This window comes from Magallana gigas, chromosome 2, assembly GCF_963853765.1.
Source record: "Magallana gigas chromosome 2, xbMagGiga1.1, whole genome shotgun sequence".
NCBI lineage: Eukaryota > Metazoa > Mollusca > Bivalvia > Ostreida > Ostreidae > Magallana > Magallana gigas.
Window position 1 is genome coordinate 9816391 of NC_088854.1, and position 24132 is coordinate 9840522.

Below are 24132 nucleotides of genomic sequence, written 5' to 3' on the forward strand. Positions count from 1 at the left end.
TTTAAATATCGACATTTGAATCTACCTACATACTCGTATATTTGTTGACCTAGTCATTCAAAAAGTAAATTGCATTTAATTGTGAAAATGGCCTTGAATTAACTTTGTTAACAGTCTTGAGAACTTAAAGCACTAATATCAGAAACAAGAGATGTTTGTGAAACACTTATGCCCCCCTCCCTTGGAAACATCCACAAAGAAAATGAACATAAACTGCAAATATTTGGAATTTTTCTAAGTCCATGGGGCATAACTCTGTCGAAAATTGCTCTATCATACCCAAAATCAAACTTGACCTAGATATTATTAAGATAAACCTGTATACCAAATTTCTTATCAATATGTGCACCCTCTGCAAAGAAAATGAGCGGAAACTGCAAATAACTGGAATTTTTCTACGTCCAAGAGCCATAACTCTGTTGAAAATTGCTTGATCATACCCAATATCTAAATTGACCCAGACATTATCATGATAAACCTGTATATCAAATTTCATTTCAATATGTTCATCCTCTGCGAAGAACATGAATGGAAACTGCAAATAACTGGAATTTTTCTATGTCCAAGGGCCATAACTCTGTCGAAAATTGCTCGATCGTACCTAATATCGAACTTGACCTAGATATTATCATGATAAACCTGTATACCAAATTTCATTTCAATATGTTCATCTTCTGTGAAGAAAATGAACGGAAACTGTTTGTGCAGACAGCAGCAAAGCAATATGCCCTTCCTTCTTCGAAGGGCGGCATAAAAAAGATGTATGCGTTACTGTTAAAACATTTCCCTCTTCAGGTTCCACAAATAATGCTGCCCTCATATCCAGTAAGTATTTATATAAAGCTGTAGTCTCGTTTATATGGACTAAGTAATTTTGTTATCATTTGGAAGAAAGGAAACAAACTTCATCATTAAACTACTCATATTTTATTGACATAAATCTACATGGAGTAAAAAAGCAAAATCAATATCTTGATATGACATAATATAGTACACAGGCGCTTTGCTAAAATATGTCTGAAAAACGTCATACTCAAACATATGTACATAACACAAGACAAAATCAACAGGGGGCTAAAAATTTGTATGTAATATTTCACAAAGACACAGATTTTATTGAGATTCTTAACAGTTTATCTTATTCCTTGATGGGGCCACCAGAAAAACACAGCTTCATCACATATGGGCTTTTCCCAGCTATTAAAAAAAAATAAAAATTATCATTTAAATTTGGATGTAAGTAATGTTTTAGACTGAAGACTTTCTATACACCTAGTACATGTGTACTATGATAACAGGTAAATCAGATAAAAATAAGCTTCCTTTGGATTAAATGAGCAAATTGTCCTACTTTTTTGGAGAGTAGAACTTACCTGGATTTGGAATGGATGCATGATTGGCCAACACCAGGGCTTCTAAAGCTTCTGATTTGGATTCAAACTGCATCAAACCAGAAGAACTTCGATCACCTAGCGATTAAAAAGTTCAAGGTAATAATTAGTGAACTTCTAGTTCATTCTTTTCTAATTCTTTTATGTTGTCTTTAAAGTAATTTTTCGACGAGTATGCCACGTAACACAATTTTTATATTTAGTAAAATAACTGAAATGTATTTCAAAGGAGAGTTCCAACACACAGTATAGACTGTACATGTATCATATATTGTACCGGGTAAACATTTTGTTCAGATCTAAAATTACACAACTTACTTTTGGATGCAAACAATTTGACCTTAAAAGGTTTAGCTGCGCCAACATTTTCAAGGACCTGTAACAAACAGAAAAAAATAACTCAGAGAGAAAAACCTGATGACAATAATTTACATACACCAATACCAATTGACAAACAATACATTGAAATCTGGCAGGGTGGCAAATTGTACATACCTCTCCTAGCTGTTCCTCTGAAATGTTGGGGGGAGTGTTGAAGAAATGCAGAACTTTTGAAGGTGGTAATATGCTTACAAAATGTTAAAGAAAACTAGAACTGTCCTAATGGGACTAATACCCCCGCTAGGCTAATTTCAAATGGGACAAATAATTGAATTGAATAATAAAGGTTTGGAACACATACAAAAAAAAATTTCTAGAATTGTAAAAAAAAAAAAATTAGTTAACAAAGAAAAATTAAAATCAAAATTGTCAGAATTTCACTGTAAATACATATCTACAACAGTAATACATTTACAAATGTATGTATCTGATGATATATATTTTTTAACTTAATTGATTTAAAGAAAAACCAACAAAATGACAATAACCCCTCCCTTTGCAGTGAATAGAAATACCGGTAGCCAAGCAATGCTCTTCTGTTGATAAAACTTTCAATATCTTTGTAATAAGAGTCTTGACAGCTGCAATTAGTTGTTTCAAATTTTCCTCACTTTCTCCTATGGCACAATGGAACTCCATATCAGAAAATTGATCCCATAGGACTATGATTTTCTTTGATGAACTTGTTATTATAATAAATTTAATAAACTCCCAAACCATTACCATAATTACCATACTATGTAAATATGTAAAAAAGAAAATTTAATATTACAATTTTAAAATTGCTAAAACACTACAATCATATCAGTAATTTTGAATTTCATTTAAATTAATACCCAATAGGGTCACTTCATCAATTTACTTGACAAATAAATTTAAACAACCTCTAAAAATAGTTTAACTTCTTTATTAATAATTATATTATTTATTTCCTTAAAATGATAGACCTTTTGGTTTACATGAAACAGTTTTAAAATAGCCCCAAAACCATCACCCATTTTACAGATTATCAATTTCCCCTAAACACATGCTCCATCTGAACCATGGCTCAGATAATGGCTCCCTTGGGACAAATGAATTCAGCCACACTTGTCTTTGATGTTCTTATTAGCTCCTAAGAATTTATCATTGACAAACAAAAACTTTGCATTGTCAGTTGATAGAATACTTATAAAAAATAATTTTTTTTATTAATTAAGACATAAAGACAAAAAACTCCATCTGGATGTATTTATATAAGTATATTTTAGAGTGTTTTCTATTAATTAATTAATAAAATCTGTAAGGATTACCTCCCTTACTTTTCAACATTAGTGTACAATATATAGAATAAGGAAAATGAAAACTGTCATAAAATCATTAAATCTTGTCTGATCTTAAAAAAAATTGCAGGTGCACATCTTCAGATGGTGTTCAATATATGTACAAATTATCAAACTGTTCCATGCAGTAATAAAAAATTCTATAGGGGGGACAAAGTTGCGTCTACAGACAGACGGACAGACAGACAGACAGACAGACGGACGGACGGACAGACAGACGGACAGGGTGAAACCAATATACCCCCCTAAACTTCGTTTGCGGGGGTATAATGATACTTCATACATGTACTTTAAAGGGTCTGTATTATAACATTACAAGTAGGTACAGCTGTACTTGAAGTCTTCATTTTACCTAAACATCACCTATAGGGGGCAAATTTCTTTTAACAAGAGAGAAACTTGTCTGTAATGATCTTTTTTAAAAAAGTTTTTTGTTAAACTGATTTTAGTTTGTGGGGATTTATTAAGAATTCTTCACAAATGACACTTTTAACTATTCTGGTATAAATGGCATTAAGATTTTGCAATCTAAGAATGAAATCGTCTAGACATTATACCTAATAGATCAATGTCCTTTGTTCTGGGATCAGTTGACTTCTACCATACATTCCCTAATCATACATGTTAACCTCAAGTGATGAAAAATAGGTAGATTTTGAACGGAAAAAGCGGTAACATTGCATGTGGCCTTTTTCGCGTACATCTCAAAGATAGATTTTTATGTAAGTACGGGTTTCTGATAAACAATTAAAGATATCAACTGAAATACAAGACTTTTGAAAATCATTTTTGTAACATAAACACATGCAATAAAAATGTTCACTGATTACGGGAATTAAATGTTTGAGAGCAGAGACTCTAACAATAGCCTTTGTTAAAAACAAAGGTTAAGTTGCCAAAATTTAACATATAAGAGAATTAAGAACTATTAGGAAATCATACATTCTTTTTCAAAACTTATCAGAAATCATGCAGCATTGCAATTAATTGCAATTCAAGTTTACTGTTATGGCCAAGGTGAAAGATATATTCAGTCATCGTATAATCTATGTGTGGAATTGCAAAGCTTCGTTTTCCTTTGCGATGATAAAATTTACATGTCTTGTAAGTAATGTAATCATGGGAAGTGGCTTCTTTCATCGTTCTATGTAAAACTCATGCTTGAAAACTTGTCATTCACCCAACTTACGGTAATCCATCCATAACTGTCATATTTCACATCTAATAGATTGCGAGTTTGACGGCTAAAATCTTTGTGTGATTTTAATGGGTTTTATAAATAATAAAGATTTAAAATAGAATTAATTACACGTTGGGCCAACACAAAAATATTGAGTTTTCCTTCCACTTTATAGCCATGCAAGTGCAGGGGAATGTAAATACAGCAGTGTGGCATACATCATGAGCCAGAAACCTCTCATTGAAGCATGATGTCTTCAAGAACTATATATTTATTAAGATGCATTCTCTATAAAAGCATATTTCTTACCACAGTCACCAAATAGCTTCAAATTCAAATTCTTTTTTCAGTGTGTCAATCTCATTGTAACTATTTTTATACAGAAAAAGCAATCACGCGACACTAAACCAATGTCCAAAACAACTCGGTTTGTTTACATGTGCAATTTCCAGATGAGTTTTAATGACCTGTAAATTAATAAGTGATGACTTATGATGCGCAAAACCTTCCATATGATGAAATCTTGAGTAGCTCTTTTTATTGGGAGTTGATTTAATCAACTCTCCTATGCAGTTACTCAGGCAAACCGAAAGTGAAACAGTGTTTGGACCTAAGCACAAATCAACAACGCTGACAACATTTAGTTCTAATCAATAAATGTAATGAGTTCTTAAGCATTGTTCTTCAAGAAAACTCATTTATAGATACCTTGTAAATAGTCAGATTTTAAATGGTACGAACAATTTAGATATTTTTTGAAGTCATGCATTTTATGTATTCCTACGCCAGAGTTCAATATAGTCTCGTTCAACCAGACGCTTGGCTGTCTCCGTAAATCTCCGACAAGTATAGAGTATCTCTTGCTTGTCCGAGATTAACGGATACAGCTGAGAGTTTGGTTGAACGAGAGTAGAGTTCAATTTTGCTTGGATCCATACAATTTCGATTACTAATACGTAGTTTGATGGAATAATTCTTTGAATATTACACAACATGATTGATATTGGATTTTCATGAAATTCCTGCAGGATTCATATTATAAAAATGTGCATAATTCAAATATTTATAGGAATTTACCTGTCATGCAAAATAACATATCGTTGATTTTATAATAAATAACAACTGATAAAATCAACTCCCATCAGTACTTCAGTACTTTGATTTCTGTTGTGATATCAAAAGGTGAAACATCTATTTTGAATGTATTTTGAAGAGAAGCGATAGATTTTTTAATAAAACCGGTAGGTGGGAGACAAAGCTAAAGAGCAGTAGACTTCCACGTAAATCAGTAGAGTTATCATGTTTGCCCTAATCCTTTTGATGTGATAATTGTTTTCATAATCTTTTGAAACTGGGTTACAAAACAACACAGTTACGGATATTTTGTTATAAAAACACATGACATAACATTCTATGGTTTTGAGTTAAAATAAAACTTAACTACATCTGGAAAAAATTAACCATTGTGTTTCTCTTACCCAGTCATCAATTATAAAACAGTTCACAGTTGATACACACTATGAAAAAAATTTGAAATCAAATAATAAATGAATAGAAAAAATACTTAATGATTCGAAGATCATATGCTGAAACTTAAACTTGAGTATACTAAAAGGATATGATTTTTGCTGGCTGCCTCTGGATTAGCATATCTGTTGTTTCGACTTCCCATGTAATCCTTGAATGATGGAGTTCCATCAGGTAACTCGTAAGGATTTGGAACATCTTGCAAGAAGGCCTGCTTGGAATGGCTAGAGTGGAATAGAAAAACTTTGATAAAACCCAGACAAAATTAGTTCAGATTTTAAGCATAGTAATTAAATTTTAAGGAGTTTATAGTAAAACATGCTTATAACAAAGTGCCAGGAAAGGGCTAGTTTACAACATGTTTTTTAGTCCTGGGGGAATGAAAATAACTTTGCTGTAATCGTCAATTCATTATAAGAGTGTTCTTTATACTGTTTTTTAGTGTATATCATCACAGAGTTAGATTACCCCAGGGTGATTTTGTTGTCAAATAAAGTCATGTAGTTGAGATTTTGCATGCATCTATCGACTGCCATCGCATCCCCCATCTGTACCATGGCAGAACCTTCCTTGCTTTTCAGAAACTTTACCTGAAAAAAAAAATCAATCCTAATCCATTAGCAAGTAGAGCAGCTAAATAGAATATGTTGGTTATTTATTGTGCACATGAACAGATATAAATTTTACTGAAAAAAATTGTAGTAACATCAGCATTTTTTATGCTGTGAAAAATTCTGTTTGAGTCACCTAAAAACTGCTAATTAAATGAAAGTCAAAAGTTTTACTCGTAGACCTTGTGTCTCTAAATTGTCAGTACGATGTCTAAGAAACATGACCACTGTCAGAGACAAAGTAAATCATTCCATACCCTCACAACATTTCCATACAAACAGAACAGATTGAACAGTTTGTCGCAGCTGATCTTATCCAGATTCAATCCGTACACCATGATGACCGAGCCCTGGAACATGGCCCCTGGGGGTGGGGGTCCTTGCTCCTGGTACCCCTGGGCAGGCATGTTGGGATGACCATATCCTCCACGATCCTAAAAGAAGTACAGTGTATTGTAAAAACCCGTTCCCAAATGAAGGGATACTTTACAGGTACCGATAATTCAAAAATGGAATAAAAACATTAGAATTTGTATACTATGACAGCAAAAATTTATACAAATCTTGTTTTGACTTCATTTTCATCTTCATTTCTTTGCTGTTAAGATTGATCAGAAGAATAGAGAGAATGAAAACACAGGTTGATCAAGCATTAACAGAAAATAAGCAGAGAACATAGTTTTATACAGTTACGATGCATATGAAATGATTGGAATATGTATTACTAAGAGAATATTACATATTAGGGTAGCAGTAATTTAAATCTCACAAATATAAAACTATTATTATGTATTTTAATATGATTCTTGAAGTCTTAAAGTCTTACGAAAATGTAATATTAACTTTGAGAGATCAAGACTATGGGTTTTAAAAGACAACTAAAATTCAGTTATTGAACTTGCTGGTTTTCAAATCTACAATATCAGCAGTTACCATTTCTGAAACTTCCATTATATTTATAAGTTGCACTTTTTAGTTTGAATTCTTTTAATATATAACACTTTGATATTGTAAGTTGATGTAAAACACCTGAGTCAAAGGCATAAGCAGTTATTATTTGTATAACAAAAAATCACGACCAGGATACCATTTCTGAGATAAAGAAGGAGGATTGAAGTACAAAAGTTACCCTTATACAGTAAAACTCAGTTATAGCGAAGTCCTAGGGACCGATGAATTTACTTCGTTATATCCGTAATTCGCTATATCCGTATAACAAATTCGTAATAATAACTATAGCAAATCCACAATGTACATGTTTTTCTTTCACCAGACTATAATTTTTCCTAATTGAGACTTGTTATAAAAGTGTTAAATTTTGTTATAATTCACCTCTACGGGACTCAAATCCGTGAATTCCTTATATCCGATTTCGTTATAACCTTAAAATTTTGCAAAGATTTGTTAAAAATTTTCCCGGGAACTAAAAAAAACTTCGCTTTATCTGAGAATTCACTATATCTGTGTTCATACTAAACGAGTTTTACTGTATACCACTTCTATACACACAAATTTTGTATTCGTATATATCTTGCTTAAAATATAGTTCCTGGGGCAAATCACTCACTTGCACTGGGGGACCTTGATTTCCAGAAAACCTGTCTCCTTGATTGCTATAACCTTGTTGCCGTGGTGACATTGGTGACCCATATCCATCACCCCCTTCATAGCCACTACCATAACTTGGGCCATATCCCCCTCCACCATACCCCCCAGAGGGAGCACCTGCCGGGGGGTAGCCTTGATTTGGCCCTGGGCCTCCACCGTAGCCCGGGGTTGGACCAGGGGGAGCACCTGACCGCCCATCTACAAACAATGGGAAAACTAAACAAAGCAAAACAAAAGACCAGCAAAAGACATGCAATTTCTACATCTATGAAAGTTTCCTCGAATATCAAAAATGCTCTCCTCTGTGAAAGAAAAAAACAATTAACATGTATTGTATTAAAAATTATTCTGACAAGGTAAAACTTTTGGTGGCTACTTTACAGTTGCAAAATATGAATCTTCAGTAGCTCTTTCAGACTTTGCATCCTTGAAAATTTGAAATCACCAAAAATATTAAACATGTCAAAATAAATGATTTACATGTACATGTACTAAAATGTAACCCGCTACAAGGGAAATATGAACAATAAATCAGAAAAGCAAAGAAAATAAAGAGTAAACAATTTTTGCAAATAAAACTGAGTTCCCTCGCCCTGCTTTCCAAAACTAGAGTGAGACTGAGCTACTTTTCCTAATTCAGAGATCCCCGTAAGATTGAGACTGGATGCAGAGGAGGACTTTCTTAGAAGACTACAGTTACATAAGTCACTCAGAGAGGAACACCTTGAGTCTGGATCTAGGGGACCATCTGCAAGATTGGACAGGTAATGCTGTTTAATCAGTCACTTTTAAAATATCAACGGATGAAGAATTAATAAGATATCTCTCTGCCAGATCCTACATATACTGGTAAATTGTTCAAAGACCCAGCTAACATTCCTAGCAGGAGGAATATTGCTACATGTATTTAGCGGATGTAAAATGCAACATTCCTTTGACCTATTTCTCAAAGCTTTTATGATAATTGTCCTTCTCAATATTTAACAATTCATTTAGTTACCAACTACATGCTTATTTTGGGTACAAACCAGGCTACCATATTGACAGACTGTCTAGAATATGAACTGTGGAATAACTGACCGTATGGAATGGGAGTGTTGGTGTACCGGGGGTCAGCTAAGAGCGGTCCGTTACGCTGATTGGCAGGGTCTTTCTCTGAAAATATCCAAAATCAAGTTAACATAATGTACAAGTTTGGTACATGCATCAAACCAAATATCCCAAATAAAAAGTCATACACCAATGATGAGTGATTACATATAATTCTAGGCACAAATTTAAGGACCCTCTATACATAGTAATTGAATGCAATTAGAGTAATCTGCCCGTATATGAAATAATGAATTCCATTTCACTAAATGAGAAAGCTGTATCTCAGTAATTCAATCTTTTTAAAACATTTTTCATTGAGAAAAATGGTATATACCCAATGTTCAAATTGGAACTAAATAAAAAATCTACACCTTTATACAACTTTTGTTAGTGAACTGGAGAACAGAGGGTCCTTAAAAGTCTGAAACTCAGCGACACTGCTCACCTTCCAATAACCCCCCACCCCTCCCCTACTTTATTTATTTTCTTAAACTATTCAAAGCCTACAAAAATAATTTCTCAATGTGTGTGGATCTAAATGGTAGGAAAGCTCCAACTAATACCTTAATTGTTAGAAGCAGAGGAACTAGAATCTACTTCATTTTATTCTATTAAAACTTTTAAAACTTTTAATTTTTTACTATTTCATTAATCAAACATTTTATTTTGATGATATTACTTTTTAATTTAAAACACAACTACTACAATTTTATAGTAAAAGACATGATTAACACAGCTGACAAAATAAAATGAATTCTCATTTTAATTTTAATAAGCAAATGCTTTCAAATATTTGGAACAAAGAACTTTTAAAATGCACACAGTGAAAGTCAAAATATTAAGACTTATTTTTTTAAGCACTACATCACAAGATTGCGATTAAAATGTTTTGTTAATTTAATATTATAATATGATTTTTCCGTATGAATTGTTTTTGTTGAATATCATCAGCTTGGTAGTTTAAGTGTCAGGCTTGTGAACCACAGATCACAAGTTTGAATCCCCTTGGGACTTTTGTTCATATCTACTTAGTTTAAAGTTTTGAAAATCATAATTTTTGAAAATCCAAAATTGCATATTTTTCCACTGATTTTAGTGTTAACCCCTTATTCATCAAGCTATCTAGTAAATTTCTGCAATGTTTTGAAAAACTTTTTCAATTTAAGAGGGTACGAATCTCAAATTCTTTATCTGATTGTTGATCAGTCCATCAGTAAACCTATCCCACAGAACAACCAGACAAGCACTGACCAGAAACACTTCCTTCTCCTGTAGGCTAGGAGACTAGCCATGTCACATTACATTCGGCTTAAGTGTATGTCATCAGTTTACTAATTCTTAATTCATGATACAATGTACATGTACTTGTAAAAGTGGATGAATCCTCATATATAACATATACAGATAAATATATACATGTACCTACATGATTTGACACTATTTTCATTCTGGATGTAAAATGTTAGTACATGTATACATTCAAATTTCTTATGTAACTATGGTCTTTATTTATAACATATGATATTAACATGTAATCAATCTGTATACTAGTATACATTACTGAACATGGCAAATGTGACTGTGAAATAAAATAATCTCTTGTTGTCTGAGACAAAAAAACTACTGGTACTGTAAAGTTACATCTGTGCATGTTGAAGTATTACATGTACATGTAAAATATCTAATAATGAATGACTTTTTACAGACCTGTTTCACAAGAACATGTCAAATGCTTTTCATATTACAAAATATAAATACATGCTTCCCAATGATAGGAGAATTAAAATAATTATGTACAATGATCGTATGGTATACATGTAATTGTTTTTAATCTTATAAAAAATCACAATCAATGAAGAAAATAGATCATTAAACATTGGAATAATGAAAGAAAAGAAAAAAAATCTTGCTTTCTGATTAACAAATTTACCGCACCACAAACCAGTGCTGACACTGCTGGGTAGATGAAATTTCCCCACCTTAGGTTGAGGAAACACTTAGAATGCTACTCCGAGTTGACGAACACAGAATCCGTTCCAACATTCCAGGCGAATTGATGACAAACCTTCTAAAGATGGAATGAAGTCATTAATACAAAGCAGGGTTTACTTGGTATGGTGACTGCGTGGTGTACCTTTTGTCATGTCTTCAAATGTTAACAAAACCAAAAGATATGTATTATAAATAATCCTCGGGACTTTTTCTAACACTGTATATAATACAAGGTACCATATTCCTCAAAGAAAATTACAATATTTCCCCAAGGTCAAATTAAAATTCTGAAAGACTTCATCTTCTGTTTTGTAAGATGTACATGTAATGTTTTCGGAATCAGAAAAAAGAGGTTCTATTTGGACGGATTTTCTTGCCAGACAGTTAGCTAATGTACATACAACAGTACAAAGCTTCCTGACCCTCAATTGTTCCCTCTAATTGAAGTATGGTAATATTTTGTTCATACATGTATGTGTATGACATGAAATATGGTACAGTGTATTCTGAATTTGAGCAAAATCATTGTAATTCAGGCCCTGTGTAATTCTTATTCTGGCTGTGATCCTGTGAGTGATTGGTGGTCCTAGGTTTTTGTGGTGGCCTTTGTATAAATGTGATGGTTCTCCATTCATTCATATAAGTCATGTCTGTTCACCCTGTTGTGTCTTCAGTGTTCACTGCCATTCACAGCAGTTATTCCAATGAATCATAATGTATTCCAGTAATGATATTTCACTTGTATATGTCATCATCAGGGTATTCTTGGTGTATGTTGTCAACATTTTGCAGTTAAATTCATATGCAACATTTACAATGTGTTGATAAAAAGTTCATATAGATTTGCATGAAAAATTATACTAAACATGTTATATTTTTATGGGCACGTTCATTTTGATGTAGACACATGTGCTGTTGTTCAAAATCACACATAAATGATTGTATATAACTCAAAATTACATGTATACTGTATCAAAAAAAAAATGAAGAAATTCATAGAATTTATCAAACTACAAATATGGATGTCAAGTAAAATTAGTTGTATTCATGTTTAAAGAAAGAGTGAAGAGGAGAATTATCCACCCACCCACCCCCACAAAAAATCCAGTCCTTAAAAGTTTATCATACAATAAACATGTTTAATTCCAATATTACATTGGATCCTCATACCAAATTTTGAAAGAAAAAAAAAGAGTAAAAACTGTGGTCGATTTAAAAGAAGCAGAGCCAATCAGTGTGGATTTCACATTTATTTTTTGTCCGTTAAATTTTTGTTCTGTTTTGAGACTTTTTGCTTGCATTTATATTTCAAAATTTCCTCTCAACTCTTTTGAAAAAAATATAAATTCCAGTTTACAGCCATTTAGCTAGTGTTGATGGATATTTCCTTTCAAAATAGCTAAAATAAACTTTTGCTGTAGGAGTTATGTTATAAACCTCTAAAGATTTTGTCATACAAAAATTGGTGACATAAGCACACCCATTATTATCACTGTTATAAAAAAACAAATGAATTCATATCTGTGTGTATATCAATGAACATAAGTATAAAATTGATATTACTGGTAACAACAACAAATTTATGGAAGTTTACACTTCCAATATTACGGGATGTGTCCTTTAATGTTTAATGAGTAATACTTTCATAAAATACTTTTTCTGTGCCCCAAAGACTTTGTACAAATAAAGTTACCATCATGAAGATATTTAAAGGTAGGGCACAGGCAGATATATAACTGTTATGTACAAGTAACTTTTTCAATTTTTCAATTAATATATGCATAATTATACATGTATACGGTATTTCTGTTGAAAATAAAACGCAGTTTTGATTTTTTGACCACTGTACTTACATGTACCGGTAAGTTAACCCAAAAGTTAATACAAATATTTAACATAATTGAAAAAGAAAGAAATTCCAAATATTTCAAAATTTAAACCAACAACTGTGGACAAGAAAGATGGAGATCTTACCTGGGCTAGATTGAGTATAATCCCAACTTTCATTGTCGTTGCGAAAAACGTTCAATCTAGTGGGCTATATCAAAAGATATAAACAATAATACAGTATAAAAATAAAATAACAGCTATAACTTGATATGAGACAAACTTTATTAAAAAATTGTAGATTCTGAAACACATTCAATATTTTTTGGGGCTTTTTTTCCCAAAACCCGGAAAATCATTACATCCTATAAATTAAAACCAGCTTTGTCATTTATTTATCAATCCACAGAAAATTTTTCAAGAAAATCAAATTTCACCAAAAAATAAAAGGCAATTAAATTAAGCACACCATAACCAACTCATTGCGTTAACTTACTTTGGCAAAATCAATTTTCAGGGTGCAACAACCCGAGTATATGTCAGCCCCATTCAAGTTCTGCTTGGCTCTTTTAGCAGTATCAACTGTGTCAAATGTACATAATGGTTCAGGAAAATCCCAGTCTCAATGCTTCTCAATTCTCAAAATGATTAAAGATCAACCATACATGTAGTTATTTGTGAACATCACTGAGCACATGTATCTATAAAGATATCTTTGCATTTAAACCCTATTAAGTCCTTCTCAGTATACATAATTTTAACCATTATTTAGTTTCTAAATAGGCAGTCATTCCAAAGACAAGTTGTAATTCACATCTTTGAACCTTAATTTCCCCATGGTCTGCTTCTCTTTATGGGTATAGTTAGTAAACAACTCTATAATCCAAGATTTATCTACATTTACATTAACTTTTAGTTTGAAGTTCCTGAGTTTGACCCTCTAGTCCTAAATTTCTCCCCTTATTCCTTTTTTCCCACAACATGGCAACAGTACACCTCGGAACCTGTAAATTTTCTTGTAAAAGACTCAGTTTTAATTAATGTATTTGGCGAAAAATGTCAAAACTTTAAGGTGAAAATTTAAACATTAAATACATATCAATCTAATTCCAATTTTTTTAAAATTAAGTTAAAGCAATCAGTACATGTATATGCATGTATGTTTGCACAGAGACACATAGACCAGAATTTTTGGTATGGAATAAATCTTTTTAGGATTGGTATGGGCAATTCATTTTTAAATGCATTTTTACTAATTCTGAGAAATAATTATTGTATACATGGTAATATTCGCCCTGTGTTGTAATCGCAATTCGCCCAGTCTTTAATTTGCCGTTTAACAACGAGGGCAAAAGGGGCGAAAATAAAATGGTAGCGAATATTTCCCTGTTTATAGTAATCCTCTTCAAACAATATTGTCACAATAGCTCAGAAAGGATATTCAACCATAGCCTGTACACCATTTTTCTTGAAGATAACAATCCTCTGAACTTGTCCATAGGCAGTACAAATCTTGTGCATTACATCCTGTGAATAAAAGTGTGAAAAACTTTATAATTAATTACCGGTAAAACAAATATCTAATTCTTATACAATTACTAGAGTTCAAAATTGGTATGTAAAAATCTGTATTTTGAATGTGAATAAAAGTGTGAAAAACTTTATGTATGAATTAATACAAAAATCTAATTCTTATACAATTTATTATGTCCAACATTGGTATGTAAAAATGTGAAAAACTTTATAATGTATGAATTACATGTAATACAAAAATCTAATTCTTATACAATTTATTATGTCCAATATTGGTATGTAAAAATCTGTATTTTGAACAAGAATAAAAGTGTGAAAAACTTTATAATAATGTATAATGTATGAATTAATACAAAAATCTAATTCTTATACAATTTATAATGTCCAATATTGGTAAGTAAAAATCTGTAGTTTGAAACATTTTTTAAAGTTTCATTTGCTAGTGCTGTATTACTAAGAAGATCTTATAATATTATTTGAAAATTGACCAAAAATAAATATAATGCGGACAAGTTTTATATAAAATTTTTAAAATGTTCTAACCAAGGAAAGAATGTTCAGCAGCTTTCCTGTAACTATTCCAAATCAGAAAGCATGAAAATTAACTAGAAATAAAAACAAGATTTGATGGAACTACATGTACATACCACAGTAATAGGGTACTGCGGGTTCAGAACGGTAAACAACAGGATGTGATTCCCTCCCCTGTGGTCCTCCCCGCCTCTGAAATTTACAAGTCACACCATATGGAAGTTACTATGAAAAAATACATACTGTCAAATGAATACAATTATGCATGCACTGAATCTCATTTCTGTAATAAAAAATTATCTCACTAGTATGGTGTTATTCTCATACAGTACTTGACTACATTTTCATGGCAAAAACAAGAGCCTATGGAGACATCTTAAATGCAGTTACCAAGATTTTCTGTAACTGATTGAAAACTGTTGATTCTAAACCTCCACAGACAAGGATATACTTAAGACTAAATTCAAAGATACAGGTAACTCTTGATGGCTTAAACTTTGATTAGTCGAAGATCTTGAACACTCAAAGTGAATCTCCTGTCTCAATTTTTTCCCTTACATATTGGGGTTTATTAATATTATATATCACTCACAGAGTAGAAATTACTTCAACTTTTATTTAACTGATATTTTTCCAGATTTCAAGTAGAGTTAGAGATAAACGGAGAAAAAATTAAAGCATCTATTTAGCTAATGCTGGATTGGTAGAAATGTTAAACTCTACAGGTAAAACGCGACAATGATTATTTTTCTTTGTTTTCTTTTTAATTAATCAATTCTAACTTACTCATCAAAAATTTCATCATTGGGATGTTTATTTCAACTCAAAATAATTTTCAGAACGGGGTAGGGGGAGGGAATCTTATTAGTTCTGAATAACAGGGAAATTTTAAAACAGATTTGTACACGATGAATGTTATAAACAAAAGAGATTAAACTTGTAATGGTAAGTACTCTAAAATCATGTAAATTTATGTAATTTAAGACAATTAGCCTTTGGTCAGCTAAGAGGAGAAAACTTATTCGCCATTTTTAACACTAGAGCAACACTAATCATTTTATTCACATTTATAGAGTCTAGCATTTGCACATGCACCAGTAAATTTTTCCTCAGTCCCAAAGACTTCAAGCCATTGAGAGTCACCTGTAGCTCAAAAATAGAACCATTTTAATAAGACCATGGACTTTCAGAAGGGCGTAGCTACCTATTCCTTGCATCAAAACAAGTTCAAAATGATGCGGTTTCAAGCGAAATATGCACCTATTGCATAATTTTAGCTTATAAGCCAGACAAATCTTGTTGATTTCAAAGACCCATGGCTGAGTGCTAGCAATGAAACAGACAGGCATACGTCACGTTGCTGTTTAACACAACTACCCAAAGTCCAAGCTCTTGTTAAAATGGTTCTACAAAAATCTGGTCTTTGCCATATCCTGTAACAAGTCTGTGTGTACAAGGGTTTGTGCATGATGACGATTGCTTTTCATCAATGCAAGGCTTCCGACAGTGACAACATCTACTTAACTGTCCTGTGTACTGTATACTGGCAGGATCCGTGAAACAACAGAACAGGTACTCACGCTGGTCTCTGAATTCTCTGGCTTGTTGAGAAGTTGAAGTATGCAGGCTGGCCAGCAACATATATCTGATTTTCCTATTGCACAGAATGACAATGTAGTAATGTTGCTTCAATCAAAGATTCTAAATTCCTTTTCTCACAAAAAGAACGCTATCAGAAGTTTATGAACATTAACTATTTTGGTTATCTGAATAGTATGTAACAATTACGCAATTCAAAAAATGCAGCTCATGTTGCTTAACAGCATTTGACAAATAATTCTTTAACTAACCTCTGCATAATTAACACAACTCGTGGCTCCAGAAATATCCTATAAAAGAAAAAACAATCAGATCTGATAGTGCAATTACATTTCCACATGGTACATTGTATTTAATTCTAATATTGAAACATTACAGAATGATTATCTAGGTAAACATTTCACTATATTCGTGTAAATTTAAAGTAAACCTGTTTCATGCACTAATATATACCATGTATATTATTATAGCATATTAATATGTATTGCTTTCATAATTTGCTTTTATGATTCATACATGTATATTCAACTAAACTTCACAATATATTACAAGAAAAATCCATGTGGGCAACAGAAAATTAACACTTTCTGCTATCTCAGTCACTGAACATAATTTCTGTGATCAACAACTGAGCAGGGCACGACTTTTCAGTAATTTTACAAATATTTGAACAACAACAAAGATCATCCCATAATGAATGTGTTAAAACAACCAGCTGGGGTGCGACCAGTTCGCCGAGAACCATTTCTCGCCAGTGCATTGTTACGTCATTTTTTGTATATAATTTTAGGTGTTGATAAAATGATGTAACAATGCACTGGTGAGAACTGGTTTAATGCCAGTACAGTTGCAAATAAAAAAAAAAAAATAAATAAATAACCAGTCAATTAAAACAAGCATTCTGAGAGTATTGCATAAGCAATACAAGTCCCCTACCGGTTTGTTGAAATTGTGAAAACAATGCACTGTTATGCAGAATATCGAACCTGAACATTAAAAAATTGGAATATAAAAAATTAATTTTCTCGAAAATATGTCAACCAGATGCTACAAAAGTGTAAACTTGATCTGTAGTTTGACATTTTGAATTTGTTCAGCAAATTTCATATTATTCCTCAAACGCATAAAGAAAAAAAGTGTGGAAAACTAAAGTGGGACAGACAGACGGACAGACAGATGGACGGACGGACCGACAGATGGATTGACGGACGCAGAGGGAAGCTATAGTCCCCTACGATGAAAACCGGTAGGGGACTAATTAAATGACCTATTAACAATGTTGTAAACAACATACATAATAGACATTTGATTGCAAGACATCCTACCCAAACAATGATTTGCACTTTTTTGTAAGTCTATTGCAAAATTGATGTAAAGGTGAACCAGTGTAACTAGGCACGTCTATTTAATCACTCGGTAGTACATGTATTTTTTCACAATAAGACCATATTTTTTTAAAAAGTTCAAGAATTTTTACAAAGAATGGATTGGTAGGTCGAAATGAAAATAAAATATAAAGACATATTTCCACAAAAAATTATAAATGTATGGTAATGGTAAAATCACAACAAACACCAAAAAAAGATTGAAAACATAATACATGTACCACAAATAATTTTTTTTTTGATTTATTGAATGGCTGGTCTTGTAGAACAACTACCGTAGTAGGGAAAAAAATGGCCAAAAAGGCGGGTCATGGTACAGTATATAACTGAACTAATGAGCTTCAAGCTAACCTACCTCAAATTCCACTAAAGCCTGGTGTTTTCTTGGCATCAAAACCACATAACTAAAAGAATAAAGCAAACAATATCATAAATAACAGACATCCACTCTTCTCCTCTTTCTCTTTCTTCTGTCTGTTTCTTTATTAAGGTACACTGAGCCAGTGAAAAGAAAGGAGCTCATCTTGTCATGGCCACTACAGAGTAGAGATGAGACTGCCTGTGCTCATTAAGAAACTGTGAGATGATCTTCCTCGACTTTCAAACTGCCAAGAAAGGGAAGAAGCTCACATACCTACATCTGATAGACAATAGGACATATCAAGAACAACCATGAACACTAAAACACACAAAATATTAAAAATGGACAAAACACCCAGGAATAAGATGGAAACGGAATGTTTTTTTGTTGCATATTAGAATTTTGTTGTTGCAAATTTGCATATCTACACATTAAATTATGTCAACAACAAGTAAATGAAGTTAGGGATATTCTGCTGAGTACTTTCAGATGAGACGCACTGACAAGCACTGGATTGATGAAGGATGGTAAAGGACAAAGGGGCATAACTCCTACAGAGTTTGGTAGAATATTGTTCTTCACTTGTGCTTCCTTCATGCACCAATGGTTGTAACAAATTTGATTGAATATTGCATTCCCATTTGAGTTCTAGTGAAGGGATAAAAATAATATTAAACATTTACAGAGGAACAGATGGACAATTCAAAAGCTCACTAAGCTAAAACTGAAATCTTTGTAAATTTATAAGCATTTAATTCTTATTTTTGGATACTGTTGGTCATATAATACAGTATGGCATGCATATATAGTATGGGCTGATTCATACTGTCTGCAGTTTTTTGTGTCATACTATTTTAGGACAAAGTTCTTATTTTTACATTAATTCTATTTTTGGCCTGAAAAACAATAGGTCCTTACCATCGTTTAAAACACAGTACACCAAAAAAAAATCATGATTTCTGAAGTAATGATAATTTTGTTCAAATTTTCCTATTTGGGGGATATTTGAGTATAAAATTTCATGATTTACAAACATGTTGTAGATAAAACCACCAAGTTAGAAAAAATCTTTGTATCCTCTAGATTATCTTCAGAATGCATGCATGCATGTACCAATAATTGTATTATAATCCATCACTGTAACAGCAGAAGAAGCACTGAGTTGTCACAGCTGGCTATGATCAATCATACAATGATTCATTCATAACATCAATAGGCAATAACAGAATGCTTGTCTGATTCTGAAAACTCGTGAATGTGTAAAAATATCAAATACGAACATATATATGAAATATTATACACTCAGTATGATTTTCATTATCATAGATTCAAGACTGAAAGACATTAGGCCATAAAAAAATGTACATATATTGTGATAAGGTTCAAGTAAATTGATTTATTAAATATGAATGACATAGAATACCAATATGCAAAATTAAAAAAACTACTTACATGTAACTAAATTAATTTCTGATCTAATTAAACTGGTTTTCTGCATTGATAAATTTAAGAAAAACTTTTAATCTCAAATACCGGCTCAACACTTTTGATCAAATACAGCAATAAATTTTTCAAAATGTATTACCATCAGTTTTTTACTTCATCAACATTTAGTAACTTTTACAGCCTTTCCATTCAAGCACTCATGTAAAGAGTTTATATCATTCAAGGAAAAGTTAAACAATTTACACCTGTTGTCATTAATACACATTGTTCTATTACTGGTACATAAATATAATTTCAAATATAAACTGTCAAATCCACATTCTTTGGATGAATAGAAAGGTCAGATTAGGTTTGACCAAATTAACTATGATTGTGCCCATTTACCTGACGGGTCCGAAGTGCTGAACTGAATCTTTCAGATCTTGTTCCAGTATGTTTTCAGCCAGTCCTCGAACATGTACCACCTGTGAAGGTGATGGATTCAGAGGGTTCTCATCCTGAAGTTAAGACAGGTTTTTAAAATCCACATTCTATGATATCATCTAAGATATTTAAAAGATATCATTTTACAGCCGATCAGGGGTGTTTTCATAATTATAATGAATTTGCAATACTGTATCAGTGTGCTCTACTCAAAACATTATCACAGCCTAGTAATAACAGTGTAAAACCTTAAATTATCTCAGCCTAGTAATTTCTGTGTAAAACCTTAATAATCTAAGCCTAGTAATTACAGTGTAAAACCTTCAATTATATAAGCCTAGTAATTACAGTGTAAAACCTTTAATTATCTCAGCCTAGTAATTACAGTGCAAAACCTTATAAATAAATTATCTCAGCCTAGTAAATACAGTGTAAAACCTTCAATTATCTCAGCCTAGTAGTTTCAGTGTAAAACCTTCAATTATCTCAGCCTAGTAATTACAGTGTAAAACCTTAAATTATCTCAGCCTAGTAGTTACAGTGTAAAACCTTCAAATATCTCAGCCTAGTAGTAACAGCGTAAAACCTTAAATTATCGCAGCCTCGTAATTACAGTGTAAAACCTTAAATTATCTCAGCCTAGTAACTACAGTGTAAAACCTTCAATTATCTCAGCCTAGTAGTTTTAGTGTAAAACCTTATTAATAAATTATCTCAGCCTAGTAATTAATGTGTAAAACCTTATTAATAAATTATCTCAGCCTAGTAATTACAGTGTAAAACCTTCAAATATCTCAGCCTTGTAGTTACAGTGTAAAATCTTCAATTTATCTCAGCCTAGTAATTACACTCTAAAATCTTCAATTATCTTAGCCTAGTAATAACAGTCTAAAATTTTCAATTTTCTCAGCCTAGTACAATGTTATTACAGTGTAAAACCTTATATTATCTCAGGTTAGTAATTACACTCATAAATCTTCAATTATCTCAACCAAGTATTTACAGTCTAAAATCTTCAACTATCTCAGCCTAGTAATTTAATACAGTGTAAAACCTTCAATTATCTCACTCAAAAAAAGTTAAGATTGAAGTTTAGCTTGAAAAGGCTATATAGCTTGATAAAGCTATTCAGAATAGGTTATATAGCTTGATAAAGCTATTCAGAATAGAACTATTTGTATGCAGTTTTTCACAAGAATGTTAATTATCAGAAGTATACAAAAATTCCCAAGTTAATTACCACTCATATTTATACCATGGACCATTAAAAAGCAACCTAAATTAAAATAAGTTTTAACACTGCTAATAAATGGTAAAACCTATTTCCATTTCTTAATATACATGTAGATACTGTAAAATTCCAATTTGGTATTCCCATTTCGCCTTAGTAAGCTCTAAGGTGAATTATGGCGAAATGAGAACTTTTATAAACATCTAATTAGGTATAAAAATTGTTTGTATTAAAATAGTTTTACCATTTATCTAAAATTGTTTACTTAATACTATGAGTAAGTTTGTGAAAATAGAGTAAAGAAAAGGCTGATGTAAAGATGAAAAAAATATTTTTAAATACTAGTATTTGTATGTGTCATGATGTGCTAAAATTGAGACTTATTGATATAAACCTTTTGATAATATAAGCAAGCTGATCAACAATGGACAATTTGGATTATCCTCACCAAACTAAAAAAAAACTCTAATATTTTTACTTTATCTCATTTAGATCGCTGTATTAATGAATTAAATAAATTCAATTCATGTAGCTATAATTATTCCAATGCAAAATAACTGAAGAATTTCTAACATTTAATCAATGTATTCATGAACTAATCATTATCAAAAAATCTCACCAATTTAGAAGTACTTTTTTTACAGTACATGTATCTATATTAAGAAATTCCCATTTCACCTTACTACTTTCTTACCTTTTTTCACCTGTATTTCACAGTTAAGGCGAAATGGGAACACACCCTTTTGAACACTTTTAAGCACCTTTTAAGTACCTAACTAAATCAATCAAGTTGTTTTTACTTGCACCCTTTTTGATACTATTCAACACTCATTTTTTATTTTTAAAATTTGGTATGCCCACCAAAGTGGCAGTGTCATCAGTGTTTGATGGTGGCTGCAATCTGGTAGAAGTAGAAGCAAAAAATATATTTCCATTGTTTGGGTAACTGTCAACCACTTTGTGAGCACTGAGGTGTGAATAATTATGATTTCTTTACTTTGGGCTGAATTATTACCAATCAATTATCTTGTTTACCACAACTGACCTCCTTTAAATTAATTCAAGAAGTAACTTTAAGGTCATGAATCAATTGCCCCGAAACTTATGGAAATTTAAGTGCAAAGTCTCTGAAAGAGACACAAATTGATGAGTAATCTTTGCATACATTGTTTTCAAAACAGTTCAAAGTTGAAAACTATCACTGCACTAAAGTGTGATTTTGTTGACATGCTGAAAAATGCACATTAAAGAAAAATGTATGACAAAATAGCTAAATTAAACTATTCCGAATAGCTTTATTATGCTATATACATGTAGCTTTTTCAAACTATACTGGCGTGCGACCATTTCTTCCCGAGTACCATTTCTCGCTATAGTCTGTCCCAAGATATTTATGCTGCATATTTGAACGGTTTTTAATAAAAATACACATACCTGTGACTGAACTTCCTGAAGTGCAATTAAAATCGATGAAAGGGAAAATTCCCAAGATAACTTCATTCACACATTATCATTTTTCCCTCGTAAAAATTCACAGGAACGAAAACAGATTTCCTACGGAGATTTATAATGGGGAATGTTGACATCTTTTCTCCATTCGGAAATACTCGGGACACCTCGCGCAATTTTTCAACGTTATCATCCGGGCGTCTTCATCTCCTTGGCAATGGAAAAACCTCGTAGACTTTTTATTTTTAGCCGTGTACTGATACTCGACAAGCTAGAGGGGGCGTTTCAAAGGGGAAATCTTGGGATTTTTTCATACTATTGAATGAACATCGTCTGAACCAAGAGGTATTTATAAATATTGAATAATTTAAGAAAATATGCGGCAAAAATATCTTGGGACAGACTATAGTCATTGTTACGTCATGTTATCAACACACAAAATTAAATACAAAAAATTACGTCACAATGTACTGGCGAGAAATGATACTCGGCGAGAATTGGTCGCACGCCAGTATAGCTAAAACTATTCTCTTTTGAGAAGTGGACAGGCATAGCCTACATCTACATGGATGTAGGCTATGCCTGTCCACTTCTCAAAAGAGAATAAGCTAAAACAAGAGGTTGTGCTGGACCTGATAAGACCAGAAGTTGGCAGCCAAGGGACAGTACTAAAGTTTATTATTAACAATTGGATTGATATTACTTCTTATAAATGAAATGTTGCATGTAAATAATCAATTTGTTAACTGTATTGTGTGCGTAATACTGACACAATGACATGTAATCATGCTTTTCAATAGTAGATAACTAGGCCCTTTACAAAATGAAGAAATCAAATAAAATGAATAAAAGGAAAAATGAAAAACTGCAAATGCAATAATGTCTTCAAAACTAATATTGACTTGTTTATAATTCTAGTTTATCAATTATTTTGCTTGTAAACAGGTAAAATGTACTGTCAAAATGGTCAACATTAGGAACTGATGAAGCGAATGCAAGCAAGACATCGGAAAAAATATTTGTGTGCAATAACAAACCCTTTCAATACACACTCAAAACATTGCGTATAATCATTCTTTAATTAATATATGCATCAAGTGACTGAGTGAGATGCTCTTACGTTATCTCGTCGTTGGCGTTTGGAAACATGACCATCGTATCCTGACGCCATCTTGTTTTGTGTCTCGCGATTTTCAATTTTTGCCAAGCAGTCCGAGCCCGATAAGAAAAAGGTAGAATATAC

The 24132-nt window shown here is 32.0% G+C and overlaps 1 protein-coding gene across 1 annotated transcript; it reads right to left on the bottom strand.

Annotated features, from left to right (window-relative positions):
- Nucleotides 1-911: 911 nt before the first annotated feature.
- On the bottom strand, nt 912-24132 carry LOC105338910 (heterogeneous nuclear ribonucleoprotein L). Its single transcript, XM_066075965.1, has 20 exons — nt 24010-24132; nt 20171-20283; nt 18335-18383; nt 16846-16884; nt 16576-16649; nt 15112-15187; nt 14373-14458; nt 13428-13524; nt 13079-13142; nt 9101-9175; nt 8529-8768; nt 7980-8218; nt 6972-7010; nt 6670-6846; nt 6270-6391; nt 5895-6025; nt 1887-1960; nt 1710-1767; nt 1374-1469; nt 912-1197 (listed from the first exon to the last, which is right to left on the bottom strand). Exons 1-20 carry the CDS (start codon nt 24058-24060, stop codon nt 1139-1141), a joined length of 1959 nt encoding a protein of 652 aa, XP_065932037.1. The 5' UTR covers nt 24061-24132; the 3' UTR covers nt 912-1138.

What these genes read in the sequence shown, in the direction of transcription:
- LOC105338910 (XM_066075965.1), bottom strand. Translation starts at nt 24,060, where the DNA reads ATGGCGTCAGGATACGATGGTCATGTTTCCAAACGCCAACGACGAGAT. An exon ending in CAGAGAATTCAGAGACCAGC is followed by an intron (nt 15,188 to 16,575) that starts GTGAGTACCTGT and finishes TGTAAATTTCAG; the next exon opens with AGGCGGGGAGGACCACAGGG. An exon ending in CGCAGTACCCTATTACTGTG is followed by an intron (nt 14,459 to 15,111) that starts GTATGTACATGT and finishes TTTTATTCACAG; the next exon opens with GATGTAATGCACAAGATTTG.